The 17,189-nt window shown below is 47.6% G+C and overlaps 3 protein-coding genes across 3 annotated transcripts; 2 read left to right on the top strand and 1 right to left on the bottom strand.

The window, feature by feature from the left end:
• The first annotated feature begins 4,755 nt into the window (after window positions 1-4,755).
• On the top strand, window positions 4,756-6,476 carry EDB82DRAFT_144296 (uncharacterized protein). Its single transcript, XM_025733742.2, has 2 exons — window positions 4,756-6,260; window positions 6,345-6,476. The coding sequence occupies exons 1-2, from the start codon at window positions 5,043-5,045 to the stop codon at window positions 6,459-6,461; spliced, it is 1,335 nt and encodes a 444-aa protein (XP_025584618.1). The 5' UTR covers window positions 4,756-5,042; the 3' UTR covers window positions 6,462-6,476.
• A 5,733-nt stretch (window positions 6,477-12,209) lies between these two features.
• EDB82DRAFT_144248 (Ctr copper transporter family-domain-containing protein) lies at window positions 12,210-13,185 on the top strand. Its single transcript, XM_025733741.2, has 2 exons — window positions 12,210-12,917; window positions 12,987-13,185. The coding sequence occupies exons 1-2, from the start codon at window positions 12,427-12,429 to the stop codon at window positions 13,093-13,095; spliced, it is 600 nt and encodes a 199-aa protein (XP_025584617.1). The 5' UTR covers window positions 12,210-12,426; the 3' UTR covers window positions 13,096-13,185.
• A 2,629-nt stretch (window positions 13,186-15,814) lies between these two features.
• Window positions 15,815-17,172, bottom strand: EDB82DRAFT_474233 (SRF-type transcription factor (DNA-binding and dimerization domain)-domain-containing protein; the record flags this gene model as incomplete). The annotated part of the gene is made up of 4 exons (XM_025733740.1): window positions 15,815-15,858; window positions 16,175-16,430; window positions 16,519-16,653; window positions 16,927-17,172. 4 exons carry the CDS (start codon window positions 17,170-17,172, stop codon window positions 15,815-15,817), a joined length of 681 nt encoding a protein of 226 aa, XP_025584616.1.
• Window positions 17,173-17,189: the final 17 nt, after the last annotated feature.

The raw sequence follows: 17,189 nt of genomic DNA, 5'->3' as shown, positions 1-17,189 counted from the left end.
AGGGTGGGACAGGGCGAGGTGTTTGCGTTTGTGTTGGTGTTGGTGTCGCGCCCGGGATCCACGATGGTCTCAAAAACTAAGCATTCTCCCCGGTCGCTCGACTAGCATTAGCCCCTCTTGTAGGTACGAGTGCCAGAAGAGAAGGGGCGTGCATCTGAGACCATAACAGGGGTTGCGATGTGATTGTAGACAAGGGGGGAACATGGAGCAGCGATCCGGTGGAGAGACGCCCAATCTCTTTCGATAGCCTTGTTCACTAGTATAATCTGTTCAACGACTTTTGGCTCTAGGGAAGATGGAAATGAATACGGCTTCTTCCCAGCTGAATGTTGTCAAGTAGGCCGTCTCTGGACAGAAGAAGTGTAGAACAGGGGAATGACGCTGCGAAAACGCAAATGAGTAGAGACTTTTGCTTATGACAACCCGCTTACTGAGAATCAATCACAAAGTTCTATTTTCCTAATACAGGACAGGATTAAACAATTAAACGTGGGGAATGTTCAAGGGGCCCATGATGGTGGGTGGTTACTATAAGAAGGCACAGACAGGTAGAGGGCGTTGTCTGTAAATCAATGGGTCACAGTGCAGTAACGTAACTGACAGGGGTATCGGAGCAATCAAATACCTCTGCGGCATGTTGTGTAATAATTGTTATTGGGTAACCCAGTTCTTGTCTCTCTCACCTTAGGTACTTACGACATGTAAACATTAGTAGGTAATCGTAAAGATTGTTGCAAATGATGGAGCAATGGCAATTGTGCTTTGCATTGCACTTCGCAGGCCTAATATCCAAACTCCATAACGCTCTGCAAAGAGCAATGAATCGCTGATCTGAGGCAAGACAAAGCATTCCCTTTTTTTTTCTTTCTTTTTTTCTTCTTTCTTTAATTTTATTTATTTATTTTTTTGATCTGCACTGCAACTCGAACCATGGACACGGGAGTGTAACAGGGGACCCTGACATCCCAAGTGGACACGCTGACACGGAATCAACACGCTTGGCGATGATGCTTTCTACTCTAGCTGTTGTTGATATTGATATTTAATTGATAAACAAATATGTATGCATTTGTACCCTGCAGGACGGTCATGTTCAATCAAAGCTGACGAGCAAGCAATTTACCCTACAACACGAGCGCAGTACAGTTTAATACCGGCAGCGCGCACGCACTTGCAGAGGAATTGCAGGTGAGACCATCGGTTCCTTTCCTCAAGTTCTCTACTTTTCCTGAAACAAATCTCATGACGACGAATGTATTTCAGATCAGCCATGCCGTTAAGCTGGGTCTTGACACGTCGGGATAGCAGAACACCACAAATCTTGGCAGGGGAGAAGCTGGATGTGGCTTTTGAGGCTCCTTCGTTGGTGCCTGCCCCCCTGCTGATAGTTGAAAGTAAGAACATATCGCTGGCAAGATTGCATTTATATTGGATTCGTAGAGCAATACGCGGACAGTGTCTGGAAAGAGACAGACTGCACATCCATCCCCTTTGTCTTTGGCCCAGCGCTAAGTTCGGCACTGAGGCTTCCGCTAGACACCCGTCGTGCTTGTCTTTTTTTGCTTTTCTCGCTTATTTCTTATTTCTCTTTTCTACATCACTCTGATATTTCAGACAAGATGCGGGCGAAATAAAAGTGTGTTGGTCAAAGAACTACCCATCATATGAGGGACGATGTTCTAGACCATGGCAGCCGAACCTCTATCGGGACTGACCATTCCCATGCTGGGGGTTCCCTCCGTGAAGTTGTAGGTAGGCTTTTCTTGTTCGGCGGATTGGGCAAGTCCAACACAGCCCCGGCATATTGGGCTTGTTAGCAATAGTCCCGTTTTGTCAACGATGGGCTCTTCTCAACTTCGCTGTGGCCGAGGATTTCAAATTCAGGGTCCAACTTTAGACTAAAGCCTTTTTCTCTCCCCCTTCTTTTTTTCTCTCCATGCATTTTCGAAAGTCTTGAGCCCTTGACAACCTTTATTTTATCAGCTCTTAGGTAACCCAAGGCCCGTGTGTACCTGGTCGCTGGCGGGTCCCATCTACAACAGGCGCCTGAACTGTCTGACTGTCTCTTCTGATGGAAGTCAGTGAATAAGCGAGCGAGCAAGCGTAAGTAGGGAGGAGGTGCTCACCTGCCACGTTGTATGTATGCGTCCACTCACACGATTAATATCAGGCACACTTTCTTTTAATTCACTGTTGTATTAACCGTTTTTTTTTCTTTTTTCTTTACCACGACTACTAAATGTGACAGTCAAAGACATTGGCCACAACCCTTTACCATGTATAAAGAAATGTACTTCTACTGTAGGTGGTATTGTACATCACCCATCAACACCACCATTTTTGACAAGCATCATCTGCACTCCATCTTAGTACCATCAGGGACGCCTTCCGGACGCCGTCCCCGTTGTGCTCTACGCCTTCAGGGGTTATAAAAGAAACAGAGTCCAGCTGGTCGGTTTCCGCCACTGCCACAGCCGGGGTACTAGGGTCAAAGACAACCTCTCCCGAATAGCCAACAAAAGTAGCCGCCAGCCCGCAGTCGGGACTGCATTTCTTTGCACCCCCAAAAAAAAAAAACCATAATAAATTGTTTGACTTGGAGAGGCACGGACTGCCATGCAAGCTCAGCGGTTTGTCAGTCTAGCCATCCCCGGACTTGGGAGACGACACCTGTTTTCAGCATGATGAGGTAGGCCCGTCATCTAACGGAATAACCCGAGGGTAAACGCCAGCTAAAACCAGAGCCACCAATGTAAGTAGTGAGAAGGAAATCAAGAAAGAAGTAGTGATTGAATAACAAGAATTAGTCGTTCTGAGTGTACAAAGGTATTCTGTGAGAGCGATTTGCGTGCCATTCGCCCAGGGCGGGCGTCAGCCGCTTTCCCACCCCTGGTTCCCGATCTGGCCCAAGCCACGCAGTGAAAAGTAGGGACGGGGATGGAGATCCCGTGTGCCAGAGCACAGTAGACGAAGATCAACAAGGCCATACAGCCAGCTAGATCCAACCGAAGAGAAGGCTGGGAGCTTGATCCATGGTTATCTGTGATGCTGATGAGCGAGGCGGACCCGGGCGAACCGTCAGGTCATCGCAAAACTCCAACTCACATGCCTGCGATTTCAGCGAATGGCGCTTCTATATCGAGGTTGTTGCCGGGCAGCTGAATAACTATATTTGCAGAGTTTTCGGCAGTACTCGCCCAGTTTTCGATTGCAGCAGGTCGTGAGAACATCTGTCTTTTCAGCTTACCTCTTCTCTTACCTCAGCGGATACAGTACTTGCAAGTACTTCGGCAAGTATTTTGTATAGCAGCTTCGTTGCCTCTTTTCTCCACAGCCGAGCAGAGTATAACCTTACTACCAAGCACAATTGCTTCTGAAAGACGTGGTTTGTGTCTTCAATTGAATGTCTCGCACCCCAACTCATCCTGATCCACACCTGCAGAATGCAGACACATCACACCCCTCTCCCCATGTCAATCTGGGTGCCACCCCTGTTCTTCTTTCCGGCTCCAGCTCCGGCCTACTGGTGGTGGTGGTACAGTGCCAGGGCCTGCACTTGTACATGCCTAGGCCTTTCATACTGCACTAGACTTGCCCAGATCAAGTGTTGGTAGGTCTCCTCTCCTGCATTGTCAGTGAGTCTTCCAGCTGCCAATACGTAAAGTGGTGGGCATCCTCGTCTAGAGAGATGATTGTGGTTAGGACTAATGTTGTGCTAATAGAAACTATTAATGTACGAGAATCGTGATGTTATCTAACTGCTGTTCTTGCCATTGGTTATCTCAGCAATCCCGCCTCCTTCTTTTTGGAGTTTAAACTTTGGTACGGTAAATAATGGCACTCTTGTTCGATATGGCTCCTTATACAGAGTACCATGGACGTACTTTTTACATTAGGTAGGCAAGTCCTCCCGCTTCGTCAGAGACTTTGGAGTCTGTCTTGGAACCAACTGGGCCCATGATTCTCTTTCAGCCCTCCCACGCTAGTCGCTTTTAGTGCCTGGTGTCCTGTCCTGAGAGATCCCGTCAAGAGAGGAACTAGCAAGGATGCTAACGCAGAAGGATGCCAAGGCGAGAAGCTGTTCAGAGCAGTTGGGAGGGGCCTACTCTAGCTCTGTTGGGGAGAGTACGTACTCTAGAGCTCTGATGGTGCTTTAGTCTCACTACGTTTTAGCTGGGTTTGCTTCCCAGAGTTGGCCTTACCTCGACCCAGTACTGGTCTCTGCGCTCATTCATTTTCATCTCGTTCTCTTCGTCTGGTCCTGCCCGTACTGGGGGTGCAAGTAGTAGAGCCGAGAAAATGCTTCGTGTATCGGGGTTGGAGGTACACGCCACTCTGTGCAAAGAAACCTTATTGATAGTCTGGTCTGTATGTAAGTACCTGTTTCCCATTGACGACACCCCAAGAAAGACCACCCCAGTTGACCCCATTATCCCGATCCAAACTCTACATATGTACATATCGTGACTGCCTTACTCTGAAGCTCTTCATTCATCTACCTCGATCCTCCTCCGTTTTTCAGCTCTTCTCTTTTCCCCTTCTCTTCCTTTCAAACCCAACTACCCAACCCAGCTTCAAGTCATTCTATCACACCTCGACGTCGCTGTTATACTCCTGTTTCCGTCTTACCGTTTGTTGGCGCTATCCATTAGATTACCCTTCCACTTGCACAAAACTGCTGTATCATCTACACACTATTGGATATCAACGAAGAGTTACAAACTTCCCCTACCAGCCGTATAGTACATGACCACGATATCTTTTTGAAAGTTCCAAAGAAGCGCCCCCTCACACGACAACATAGCCGGGCTTAAGCTTCGCCAGAAAAAACTAAACTTTATTTCTGTTGACTGGGTTGCGACATCGAACCCCAGCGAAAATCATTTTCGCCATTGACTTCATTTATTATCAGAGACGCCTTTCAGAAAACGTCGCGGTCCCCTTTTCAACGCCAGCAAGCCCCGGACCTGCGAGGAAAACGACAGGACTAAGCCTCCCCAAATTGACTTTAGAGCTGTAAGACACAGAACTCTCGGGGAACAATGTCAGGGGATCCCGAAAGCTTTACATCGCGGCGCCCTGCCGCAAATTCACTGCCGGCTTTCTCTCTGCCGCCTCCGAATGTTGATGTACCAAGTATGGCCAGACAACCCCTCTACCCTCTTCCTGCAGGCAACCAGTCAGACTCGTTCCACAACCCTCGGGATGCCGACTCGGTTGGCTATTCCTATCATCCGTCTTATTCTTCCCATCACGGTTCCTTCCCTGATCGCCGCGTTTCGTCTTCGCCTAGTATTCTGACCCCTTCGCCAGGAGCCAGTGAAGATCTGAGCCCTAGTATTTCCAGTGTCAACACGGGAAGTTCCCAGGGTTCTCAAGCACCAGGTGGAATCTATTCGTATAACGGTCTCCAAGGCAACTGGTCGGCGGCGAACAACTCTGCTTATACCGTTAGTTCCGCGACTCAGGCCCCGCCCGCTCTCGGCCAGCAGCATTTCGCTCTTCGAGGTCAGCCCTTGTATAGCCAAGGCCCCGGAATACATCAGTACAACCATCCGCGAAGCTCACAGTCGCCCGCTACTGGAGCTGAAGGCCTTCCAGCGCCTCCTTACGATCAGGTGCACCATCCTTTCCAAACTCCCATCTCAGGGGGAGGTGGCCAGGTCACTTCGCCAGGATTGTCGACATCCCATCATGCTCAGAACACGATTCTCGCCTCACAAAACTCGGTTTCCACACAACCCCCTGCTCCTGCGAACGTACCGGCTCATGCGGACTCTTATACACATTCAAGACCCCCGAGTACGTCGAACTACTACACAGCTTCCTCTACAACCCAGCAGCCAAGCTTTTCGTCCTACCATACCCAACCTTCGCCGACTCAGCACTCACCAGGTCATGGGCCTATTCCCAGAGGCATGGGATCAGCTGGCATGGCGCCCCCTGGCTCCTTCCGGCATTATCCTCCCTATCAGTCGCTTCACAACATGAGCGGGTCAGCTATCATGTCGAACATCCACCAGCCCGGTAGTCAAATGTCGATGATTCCAGGAATGGGTGTACCTCCGTATGGACCTATGATTTACAGCGGACACGGGGCGCCTCCTCCACAATCAGAGCGTCCTTTTAAGTGTGATCAGTGCACTCAATCGTTCAGTCGGAACCATGATCTGAAGCGTCACAAACGAATTCATCTGGCTGTGAAGCCCTTCCCTTGCACATTCTGTAGCAAGAGCTTCTCTCGCAAGGATGCCTTGAAGGTAAGAAACACATCATGTTTGCGGAGTTGATTTCTCCGATTAACAACTCAACTCTGTCTGAAATAATTACTAATTCTGATATAGAGGCACCGACTCGTCAAGGGTTGTGAGAACAAGGCCAACGAGGCCATGAACGCAGACAGTAATGGGACAGATCGAAGTGGAGAGGAGAACGACAGCCCTATCAAGCGTGAACAGTAAAGAAAGAGTTGTTGATTCACCAAGTGCCTCTATCGCGAGATGACAACTACGCCACGTTCCATGGCCCACAAAGGGCCTTGATTTACTTTGGCCATAAACTGCGTACAACGGCGCCTATTCAAGGCAATAATCGATACCACTGGCAAAGACCAGAGCGTTCGACATCCATGAGGAGTTCTGTCTTTTCTTTTTTGCATGTGTTATGGAGGACGGATATGTTTTGGAACGGCGTCAAGGAATCAAGCAACCAACGTGAGCTGGAGCTAAGGCCTCATGAGGGGTTTGCGGACAGGAAAGCTTTAGAAATCCAGGGACCAGGCCAAAACTAGGACTGCATTCCGTCTTTGTGTCGTTTTTCAGCGATGGGTGTTTAAGGAACAGGATGGGTTTGGTTGGGTATAACGGAAAGGGAAACGGTTAGCTATGGCAGGTATGAATTTGTAAAATCAAGGTAATTCTGACATCTTCACGATATGTGTATGTATGTTCAACAGCTATTCGATCGATTTAGACTTGTTGGAAATCTAACGATACTCTGCATTCTCTCTAATGAGTCAATTGTCTCTTCCGGTATTGCCAGAACCCACAAAACGTATTATTGTACAGCTGTACAACAGCCCCGACACAACAGCGCACAAGAATCTTGTCAAAGGCGGCCTGGCCGATTCTGGCCATGGTCCCTCTTTGCAAGCAAGTAATGCTATTGAAGATGGGGTCCGGAGTGGGAATGGTTTGGCCGAGTACTATGGCGATTCTAGAGCAATGTTTGGCACGGAAATTTGGCCAGCCAGCCACAAAAGACTACTGTTATGCCTATCAAAGACGTGCAGTAGCCGAAATCAAGTTTACCTCTGGCCAATCCCCAAGCGCAAAGAGAACAGCTACCATCATAGAATCGTCTCTAGTTTAAAGTTTGAGTGTCGAGTGATTGGGCAATGCAAGGAGATAACCGAGAGCTCCCAATGAGCCTGGATCCAGCAAACACATCGGGTACCATACTGCGTACTGTACGATGGCATATCTTTGTATTGATACCAATAATGGCAAAGAATTTGAATTGAGTTACAGCCTCAAAAGTTCATCTCGTTTATCGAGGTGGTTGGTGGCCGAAGAGAGCTTGGTGACGGATTGTCGCTGGGAGTCTCATTTAAAGCTGACCAACACTATGATTTACGAGCGATATGTAACAAATACGGTGTTGATTTCTCGCATCGAAAAAGAAAGGAAAAATAACAGGACCAGGCATGTATATGTTGCGGAGCTATTCTTCCAATTTACTTCAAAAGCGCACCACTTGTACGAAGACATGAAACAAATGTATTGCACCTCATCATCCTGCCGTCCGTCCGCACTGGAACTACCTGTCTTCAAGGTGCATTCGGTCAGCATGTGTTGATGGGTAAGGCGAGGCTATTCCGTTTAGGGGGCTGCCCTCCCTGTCCATGGTGTCCTTGTCCCTTTAGGGATCAAATCCCTGGAGCCTGGCGTCTTCCAATACTGAGACTAGTGCTTTGACTTTCTGGCCTCAACGGATTCGGGGCTGAGTCTGACTGTCTTGAGCAGAAAGGGGATGAGCGAAGTGAGGTGCTCTCCCAATTGCGCCCATTCAGTGGCTGCTCCAGAGGGAATTATGCAAACTGATGCCGAAACCGAAGCTGAAGCAGGAGCATCTGTCTTAATGTACAGCTTTGTTGAAGAGATTGCAACGGAATCAATGGGACGTTGATCATGCTGTAGTGATACCAAGAGCAGTGGGACTGGCCATAGAAAATGAAGAATAAATACGAGCATACACAGAAAATGGCATGGAGGTGAAAGTGAAGAAGAAGAAGAAAATAACCCATGTTTTGGACTGGTATTACTGGGATTATGGTCGTTCCTTTCCCGTCCACATGTCCCGTACAAGGCTCAATGAGCTGGGAATCCCTTCACCCCCCACGCTCTCATCACCGTCATATCATTGAACCACCTTCTTTTCAATTATTCTTTGATGTACTCTGTAAAGAACAGAAGTGTACTACATGGCTTAGTGCTAGGTAGGCTTCGCTAGGTTTGGGGCGTCAGATGAGGCAGAAACGTCAAACCTGCTGGCCGGGACAGGCGCACTATCAAGCATCCTTTAACTGCAGCCCACGGGGCGTGTGGCTTCTGGACTGGGTTAAGGTAGGTACTTGGACAGATTCAATGCCAGGACTAGGTGACAGCTTGCCACCAAAGTATCGACATCAAGAGAGTGAGTGCGTATCACCATCATTGCCCTTTTCCAAATCCGATCAGTTCCCTGATCTCCTAGTGATTCTCGCCAGGTCCATCTACGGTAAGAGTTCATGCTGCGGCGTTTGAGTATACGGGGAAGCGCACAAGTGTGAAGCTGAAGAGGGTGGTCACGCAAGTCCTGGAACTGAACCGAACTAGAGCCTGGAACGGCGTGCAAAGAAAGGGAATTAAAGTATGTGGGAGGCGAAAGCCCAGTCGATAAGTTGCAAGGGTGAGTAAAAGAGGCGTCCGCCAGCGGGAGTGGATGTGTTTTGTGGAAGCGTGGAGGTACAGTACAGACTGTACATCCAACAGGTCACGTAGTAGGTGGCTTCCCCTCACCACATTGCCTCTTCTCTAGAAGGCGAAACGAAATGTAGCTAAGGGCAGAACCTGAGTTCGGCTTGTGAATCAGGGCGTGATCTTACCGCTGAGATCGAAGAATGAGACGATGTGGCTCTAGACAGCCAGCCACGGATCTGGTCTGGCATCAAGGCTGAAAGTTCAGTGTAGGATTTCGACTTTATCCATTCATCCATTCATGTTGTATGCTACTGTACCTACAAGATCTTCAGCAGCTTCCATACCAGAATACCAACACCCGCACTGCAGAAAGGGTTCTAGATGCCCAAGAACAGAGTCTAGCCATGATGTTCATCCAAGACCCGGACATGGGCCCGGCGAGACAGAAACCACCAGCTTCGCCTTCAGTGACATGCTCACTCAGGACGATAACCAACAAAATGGAGGGTCAAAAGATGTTAAGGGCCTTCTGTCAAGAAGGAAGATCCAATTTATCGGCCTATAGTTTTACATTGACCCCTGAATGAAATCTGGACTCGAGTCCAACTCTCTGTGTCGCACTGTTGAGATTGGGTCGTCTCAGCAAAACATGGCACTGCACTGTACCTTGGATTTATCTCATTCCCCATGATTATTATAGACCGCCGTTTACTTGCCTTGGCCTTCTTCAGCCCATCCACTCCCGAGGAGCCCTCTCGTCCACATGTCTGAGCTGAGGAGGAGGTCAGGTCATGGGTGTGCCTCAGTCGACCCGCACGTAGACGGAATTTAACACACACAAAAATTTCTTTCCGCTTGGGCCACATAGTGAATGGTCACATCTTCACCTCCGTATCCTTGCTGACTAGACAGCAAGTATTCTCGAGTTGAACCTCGCAGGTTCTCGGCAGGCGCTTCTTCGTCGCCGATCCGCATACTCCATGCTATCTTGATAATTTTGTAACGGGGTGAGTACAACCCCCCTTTTATGCTCCTCATGTATTTCAGATTGGGTTATCCATCAGCTGCTGTTCTCCCCAAATATATGTGACAATCTGCATATGTGATGAGAGTAACTCGCTTGTAGCTGGTCCATTTCACAGCGACGGACATGCTTATGACGGCTGAGAGCAATGTGTTGACTGTATTTACTGTACCTTTTAAAACCAAGTTCGTGAGGTCAATAGAGCAGCTTCTATTTCGATGCTACTTGAGGTGCACAACGTGGCTCAGCCTTATTCTTACCGTGTTTCTACTACTCTTGGTAAAGGCTCTACCTTTAACTCCGGAACTTCTCTCCATTATTCTGATATAATTACTATTTGATTTGCCTAGGTTATCGTCGGAAGACCCGACAGCTATCGCCGTGTCGTCCGCAACCGATCCAAATTCCCGGTCCATTCCGAGCGCTGCCGTCTGCAGCCTCCCGCCAAATTCTATATCAAGTTCAGACGCCAGACTAGATCATAAGGCCCATGCAGTCTGCCGAGAATTTATTGCCCGTACGCTGTGCTCGCTCTTCAGGGAAACAAATGTGCCGCTCCTGTGCATCGCAGGAGCTGAGCAATAACGACGAATAGTTGTGTAACACAACGGTCGAGTCCACGGGAAGAGGCATCCAAGGGGGGTGTAGATCTTCCAGTCAGCATGCTACGGGGTCACTGTGAAAATATTAAAATTGATTGTGTTGTTGAAGAGTATTTGTGCTGCCTACTTTGCTTCATAGGGACAGCTCAGCTGTCGACCTGAGTGAGTATCGGCAAGTATGTGCATCTGTGTGACCGCCACCAAATTATGCCATGAGGCCGAATCACAATATTGAGGAATAATTATGCTGTTTGTTGGAGATTGCGTGATGATATTGTAACTCATCACTAAATTCATTGCACGTGTATATTAATCGTACAGTTGGATACATGTTCCTAGGATGAGAAGGTATATGAGGTGAAGGCAAGTTTCAACCCGGACTACCTCGAAAGTACCCATAAACCTTGGTATGAATATGAATATTCCTATTCGTACTCTATATAGACACATATGGAAATTAATGGCAAGTATCCCGTGGGTTGTACTACAACTTTATCATAAACCTGACTGGTATTGCCTTCTTGCCTAGGTAGTTTTGCTGTCTGTTTCGATGTGTACCTTGATGCTCTATAAACCAGGAAGAACTTATGGAACCTATGGATAGATCTTGAGTCTTATGCCACCTCTGACTATTTCCAATGTTGTGGTGGTTAGCCGTGTGGAGGAAAATGTTGAGTTCCGATTGAACTTCTATAGCATTGTTGATACTCGGCGACTTTGGCGAGCAGCGAGCGGCAGCTAACATAGAGTTCTCATAGTAATCCCTATGCGACAGGATACCCTCGTTAGTATCTGTGAGTGTATAAGTGATAGCTCCATGTTCTGTGGCATTACCGGGCAACATGGAACATCAACACTTGTTCATTATGGGCGTCGGAGCTATTCACCATTTGTTCCGTTGAAAGCTATTTAGCAGTCTGAGTATCGTATGTCACTGTACACTTAGAAGTCCTGTAGATATATGGAAGTATCGGAATCTTGAGCTGCCAGTTTGATCGAGGTTTCATGGGTAGTTACAGGATGGTCACGGATTTCAACTTCCGGGTTAATATCCAATCCGTTGTACAAATTGCTTTTTAATCAGACCACGAAAATAAGCATATATTAGCCTTCTAAAGGTTTGCGTCTTAATGGGGGCGTCGATGAAACTGATCGGCTTCTGGACGGTTCACTTGTGCCAGGAATCGTGAGCGAAGGCATTCCCATGAGGCATATGCCGTCACTTTGTCACTGGAATGCGGGCTGGGTACTGACTTTTTGGTGGCATGTTCTGCTGATAATTCACTCGATGCAAACATACCAAAGATGTCAAGATGATAAATTCGCCTGATTTTTTTATCATGTATTTTATTCGAACATGAGTATGTTGAACATCGATCTATCTGTCTGGTGTTTAAATGGTGCATGGGGTATGTACTGGTACTTCTGCACGGATAACCCCAGACTGAGGAGATGAGTCCGTTTGAGCAGGAAACTCTCTTAAAACATACCTACTACCGTAAATTGCTTTCCCCAGCGGCCGTTAAATACAAAAACGTTGCATTATTTAATCCAGCTTCGTATTTGAACGTGCCGGTTTCCTCTGTTCTTCATTAATACTTTTCACTCTGTGCAACTCCTCCAATATTCCCTGTCCTCTTTTCACTTCCTCTTCTGGATCTCTGGTTCACCAACACTACAATACATTGCAAAATTCGAACAATTATCCCAAGTTCAGCGACTTGATACACCTACATCGACGCTCCTGTATCCGGCAAACTACGAATCCAGTTGCCCATCTATTCGTATCATACACGCGCCCATACCGAACATAATCCATATCAACAATATCACCTCCAATATGAACTTCCCGAGACACGGCGATATGCCCGGTATGGACATGGGCGGCGACGCGTCCGGCTCCTCCTCGCACTCCGACTCCCACAGTTCGAGTAACATGATGACAATGGTCTTCCAAACCGAAACCCGCACACCTCTCTACGCAAGTTCCTGGACACCAAACAACGCCGGCGCCTATGCAGGAACATGCATCTTTCTCGCCGTCCTTGCGATTGTTGCACGAGTACTTGTTGCTTTGAAAGCCATCCAAGAAGCCCGCTGGCTTGACCGCGAAGCTGCACGCCGCTACGTCGCTGTCAATGGCAAAATTCCGCTATCGGAGCAGATAGCTTCTAGCCCGGATGCACGCCGCATGACCCTCACGGAGAACGGAGTTGAGGAAACGGTTGTCGTTGTTGAGAGGAAGAGAGCTGCGACGAGACCATGGCGGTTCAGTGTTGACCCTATTCGCGCATGTCTCGATACTGTGATTGTCGGTATTGGGTACCTGCTGTACGTCTATCTATCCCTGTCTGATTTACATATTCCTTTTTTGACTTTAATGCTAATTCTATTTCGCAGCATGTTGGCTGTCATGACAATGAATGTCGGTTACTTTCTTTCGGTGCTGGCTGGTGTCTTTGCCGGTAGCCTAGCAGTCGGTCGATACACATCAGGAGTCGAGCATTAAATATACTCACATCAGTTATTCCACGCAATTACTGGAATTCGAAATCTGGAATTACGAGCGATGTTTATTTGGCGTCTGAGGTTTTGATTGCTATTTATTATACATGGAATGATCCAGGTTATACGTTCACAATCGTGGGTCTACTCACCTAAGAAGGTCATTGATTATTCATTATCACCATGATTTCCTTGTCGATTTCTTTGCGTACTAATTCGATCCTTCTGATGAGGTTCGAGGCAGTGTCTCAAGTACTGGTACCTAGCGGGGTCTGGCATGAAAACCTTCTCAAACCTGCTCACCTGCGCAAATGTACAGGCTATGCCAAAGTGGTATTAGTGATATTATCAGCAAAAGATGTACCTTCCTTATCAATCAGTGTACAGCATAAAAGTAGATGGAACTTACCAAGGTACTAGCTAACCTACCTGCCTACCATTCTAATTCTGTACCTCTGTACCTTATCAATAGATTCCCGACAGGATATGACTATTGCCTATCAACTCTAATGTACAACGTAGTAGCCAGCGGGCTTATCGCAGCGTATTGTAAAGCTTCCCAAGTAGAAAAGCATTTCGATATCGACAACAAGACACATTAAATCTATGTTACTCCTTCTGGCTTTCTTCAGCTATAAGCAAGTCTTTCTGTGCGTGTTGCGTAAGTCAATAGGATCCTCTTCTGTTTTGTCGAGTTTATTGTCTCCTATATCCTCTGATGTCAGAACGAAGCCCAAACGTGAGGAAAGCCTAGCAATGGCTGAGACTTATTCTAATTCCTCGAACTGATCAAGTCCATATTGTGTTTTTTCTTCTTTCGCTACGTTAGAGGTAGGTAATGAGTATCTCTCATGGCGAAAACGGCCCATACAAAATGTGCAAGTGCCAGTGCTGGCAGTACGAGGGTATGAAGACAATGTGGAGCAGCCATGATTCTCGACGCTTTTAGGTTGTTTACGAAGGGGCAAGATGTCTTATAGCAGTAGATAGTTAAAATAGTCCCCGTTTCACCGTACTTTGTGTGTCCTGGTGGTACCTTGGCCAAGTCTAAAGGCAGGTTGTTATCCAGGCTGAGACTGCAGCAAAGTGTCAAGATTGTACATGCTGACAGATCTAAATGGGAATTCAAAATACAAAGCCGATAACATCCAGGAAATTTGGACATCTTGCGTTCTTTTCCTCCCCTATTTCACATCATCAAGACAAAAGCGGTGAGCTCTCCTCAATGACAAACTCCGCCACCAATAAAGACACAATAAGGATACACACAGTGAAGTGAATAGAAGGGCTTCAGGGCAATATTGAAATTCGATTCACTTCTGAGCATTAGCAGTTTTCTCCATGAGGTCGATTACTTGGTCAAGTGTCAAGTTCCTTCTGTTATATACCCTTGATGTTGTCAGTATGCACAGCGGACTACATATATCAGGGAAATAACGGTGAATAGACAGCTTTGGATAGTCTCTGAAAACGCGCCAGTTGATCGTCCTTTGAGTAATACTGATCAGCGGAGTCGTCCGGGTTCTTGAAGGATTATCAAGTTATCCCGTTGTAGCCGCCGTTTTGATCGGCGAGGGTGTGGCTAAGAAGTAACAATAAACCCACAACTTCACCGCGAATCTACTACTGGGCCACATCAGCATCGGCATATCCTACCATTAGCTAACAATCTTTGAGCTTAACAATTATCCAGAATTATAATCACGTTCATTACCCCATTCTCATCCCAACTAAACCCACCTGATTCCTCATCCCCACCTCACCTCCAAAGAAGGGAAAGGCCGACCCCAAACCCCTTCTGTCGTAGGTGATGTGCTCAAATTTCTCTAACTAGACGTCATCTCGTCTCGATCCATCCACGTACAAATTACGTGCAGGAGGAATAAGAAAATAAATTATGACAAAAACAGTAAAGCCCGGCCAGGCACAGATGATTTTCCCCCTCCACGTAACCTCCCAATCATGAGCGACCAAGTCACCTAATGCGGTAAGAGATCCATCGCGATACACATTCACAACATGAACTTTCCTTCTTTCTGTTCTAGTCGCAAAAGAGGACCCTGAAGTTTTAAAAGAACATGGCAATTGTCGTCGGTAGTGCCGATTTGTAGTTTAAAAACTTTCCTTATCTGGCAGCCAAGCAAAGTCAATTAAAGTGACCCAACTTACATGTTGGTTGCTTAAAAACCTGTGGTATTTTACAAGTGGAATAGCCGCCTTGGGCAAATCCGTCGTCAGCTAAGAACTCCATGAACAATGTTATTGCGTCCGTCACGCCAGGCCAGCTCCTGATTTACACACCTGATCGCTTTCAAGATTTACAAAGGATCATTGATGTTAATATCAAGAACTCGGCGCGTTCACTACGCAACAGTCAAACGATTAGAGCTTTTGGGTATCGAAACCTCTCGTGTAGAAGCATCCTTTTGTCTCTTTTTGGCCCATGATAGACGTCAAATCTGCATAAGGTTCCCATTCCATAATGTTCATGCCTTCATCCCATCCATTTCAGTGCCATCCCAAACACTCTGCAGTAATTCACAAGCCAAAATCGCGCCCCTTATACTCTTCAGTGACAACATGTGTATGCTCAAACACGCCTGAACCACGTGTGAACGCCCTACGGCGATATTTCCGCTGCCGCGGTCATTGGCCGCAAGAAACAATGATATGTAAGGCGAGCCGCGACAGGCTTCGCCAACATGGGCTTTATGCCAGTGGTTTCAAGCCTGAAGGGCGGAGCTGTCTGGGCCACCAAAAACAAGCACTATAGCCCACAAGTACACCGCTACCAGATGCTATTATTATAATCCAGTGAAGGGTCTCGTCAGACTTCGCTGTGGCTTAAAAGCCATGTAAACTGGAGATAAAAGAAAAATCAAAGAGAAAATGCAGGTGGCAAATCAACACCAACCAACGCCTTTTCACCAGGTCCTCACAGAACAATTCTCATGTCCAGGAGTGGCGTGCAAGGTCGAGAGGCAATGTCTCGAAAAAGCATTGAGCGCCGGGTATCAGTGGCCAAAGACCCATCTTTGGAGTCGGGCGTCATTACGACTGGTGATGGCTGTTGGCGGGCATACCTGGCTGAGGAGGTATGCCGGAGCCGTAAGCCTGATTTCGTTGCACGTAGCTTTGGTAAGCCAAAGCTTGCTGGGGATCCATGGGCATGTTGGGCATATAGTTGTTGGGCGGCATATGAGGGTTCTGGGGCATACCAGGCCGGTTGCCCTGAGGAGGAAGGTGTTGGTTAGGGGGCTCTTCGGGAGACTCGACTTGGTCGCCGCCATCAACACCGTTCTCGTTGCCTGGGGTGGGCTCGGGTGCATTAAGGCATGCCTGATAAGAGTCAGTATATATTGCATAGCACATCTGGGGTTTCTGAATCGCAAAACGCGACACGAATAGCAAAACAACCGTCACGTACCTGAATCAAGTTCTTGCCTTCAGACTTGGTCACAAGAGGCTGAAGCTTAGGTGTGGTGAAGGTATAGACGAGACCAGTTTCGGACACGACAAGAAGTAGCACCTGAGTGCCTGTAAGAACAGAAAGCTCGTAAGCCTATGGAGCAAGCAATGTTAGTGATCTGTGCATTGTATAATGGTCTGCGACGGGCACAAGTGAGTTGACGCGGAAGCTTGCAGAGCCCTGGTTGGACGCGACAGAGGATTTGGGAGGTCATAATCTGTTCCGCGCAGAGTTTTTGTGCTGAAATCACGTCGGCAATTGCGCGTGGTGGGTTTGATGCGCATTATACCGCGATTTACGATACCTCGGTCGTTGCAGGAAGCTTCCTCTTTATTGGGTTTGGAGAACATCAAAGTGCAAACATACCTTCTTCATGATTCCAGCCTTACGCTTGGAGAATGTGATATGCCGGCGAGACTTGTCGCTGATGAACTTGATCTCAATCTTGCGACGCTCACGGCTGCCCTTCTCATCATCGTCGTCGTCGTCGTCGCCAGCTGAAGGACGCTGACGCTTGATACCGCGAGACTCTGTGGCGTTGCCATTGCCAACATTCTGCTCATCGAGCTCGGTGGGAGAGGTCTGGTCGTGCTGATCTGTGATGTCGGCCATGGCGTCTGAGAGTTGAT

This window comes from Fusarium venenatum, assembly GCF_020744135.1.
Source record: "Fusarium venenatum strain MPI-CAGE-CH-0201 chromosome Unknown EDB82scaffold_2, whole genome shotgun sequence".
Lineage (NCBI taxonomy): Eukaryota > Fungi > Ascomycota > Sordariomycetes > Hypocreales > Nectriaceae > Fusarium > Fusarium venenatum.
This window is presented reverse-complemented; position numbering and strand designations above follow the sequence as displayed.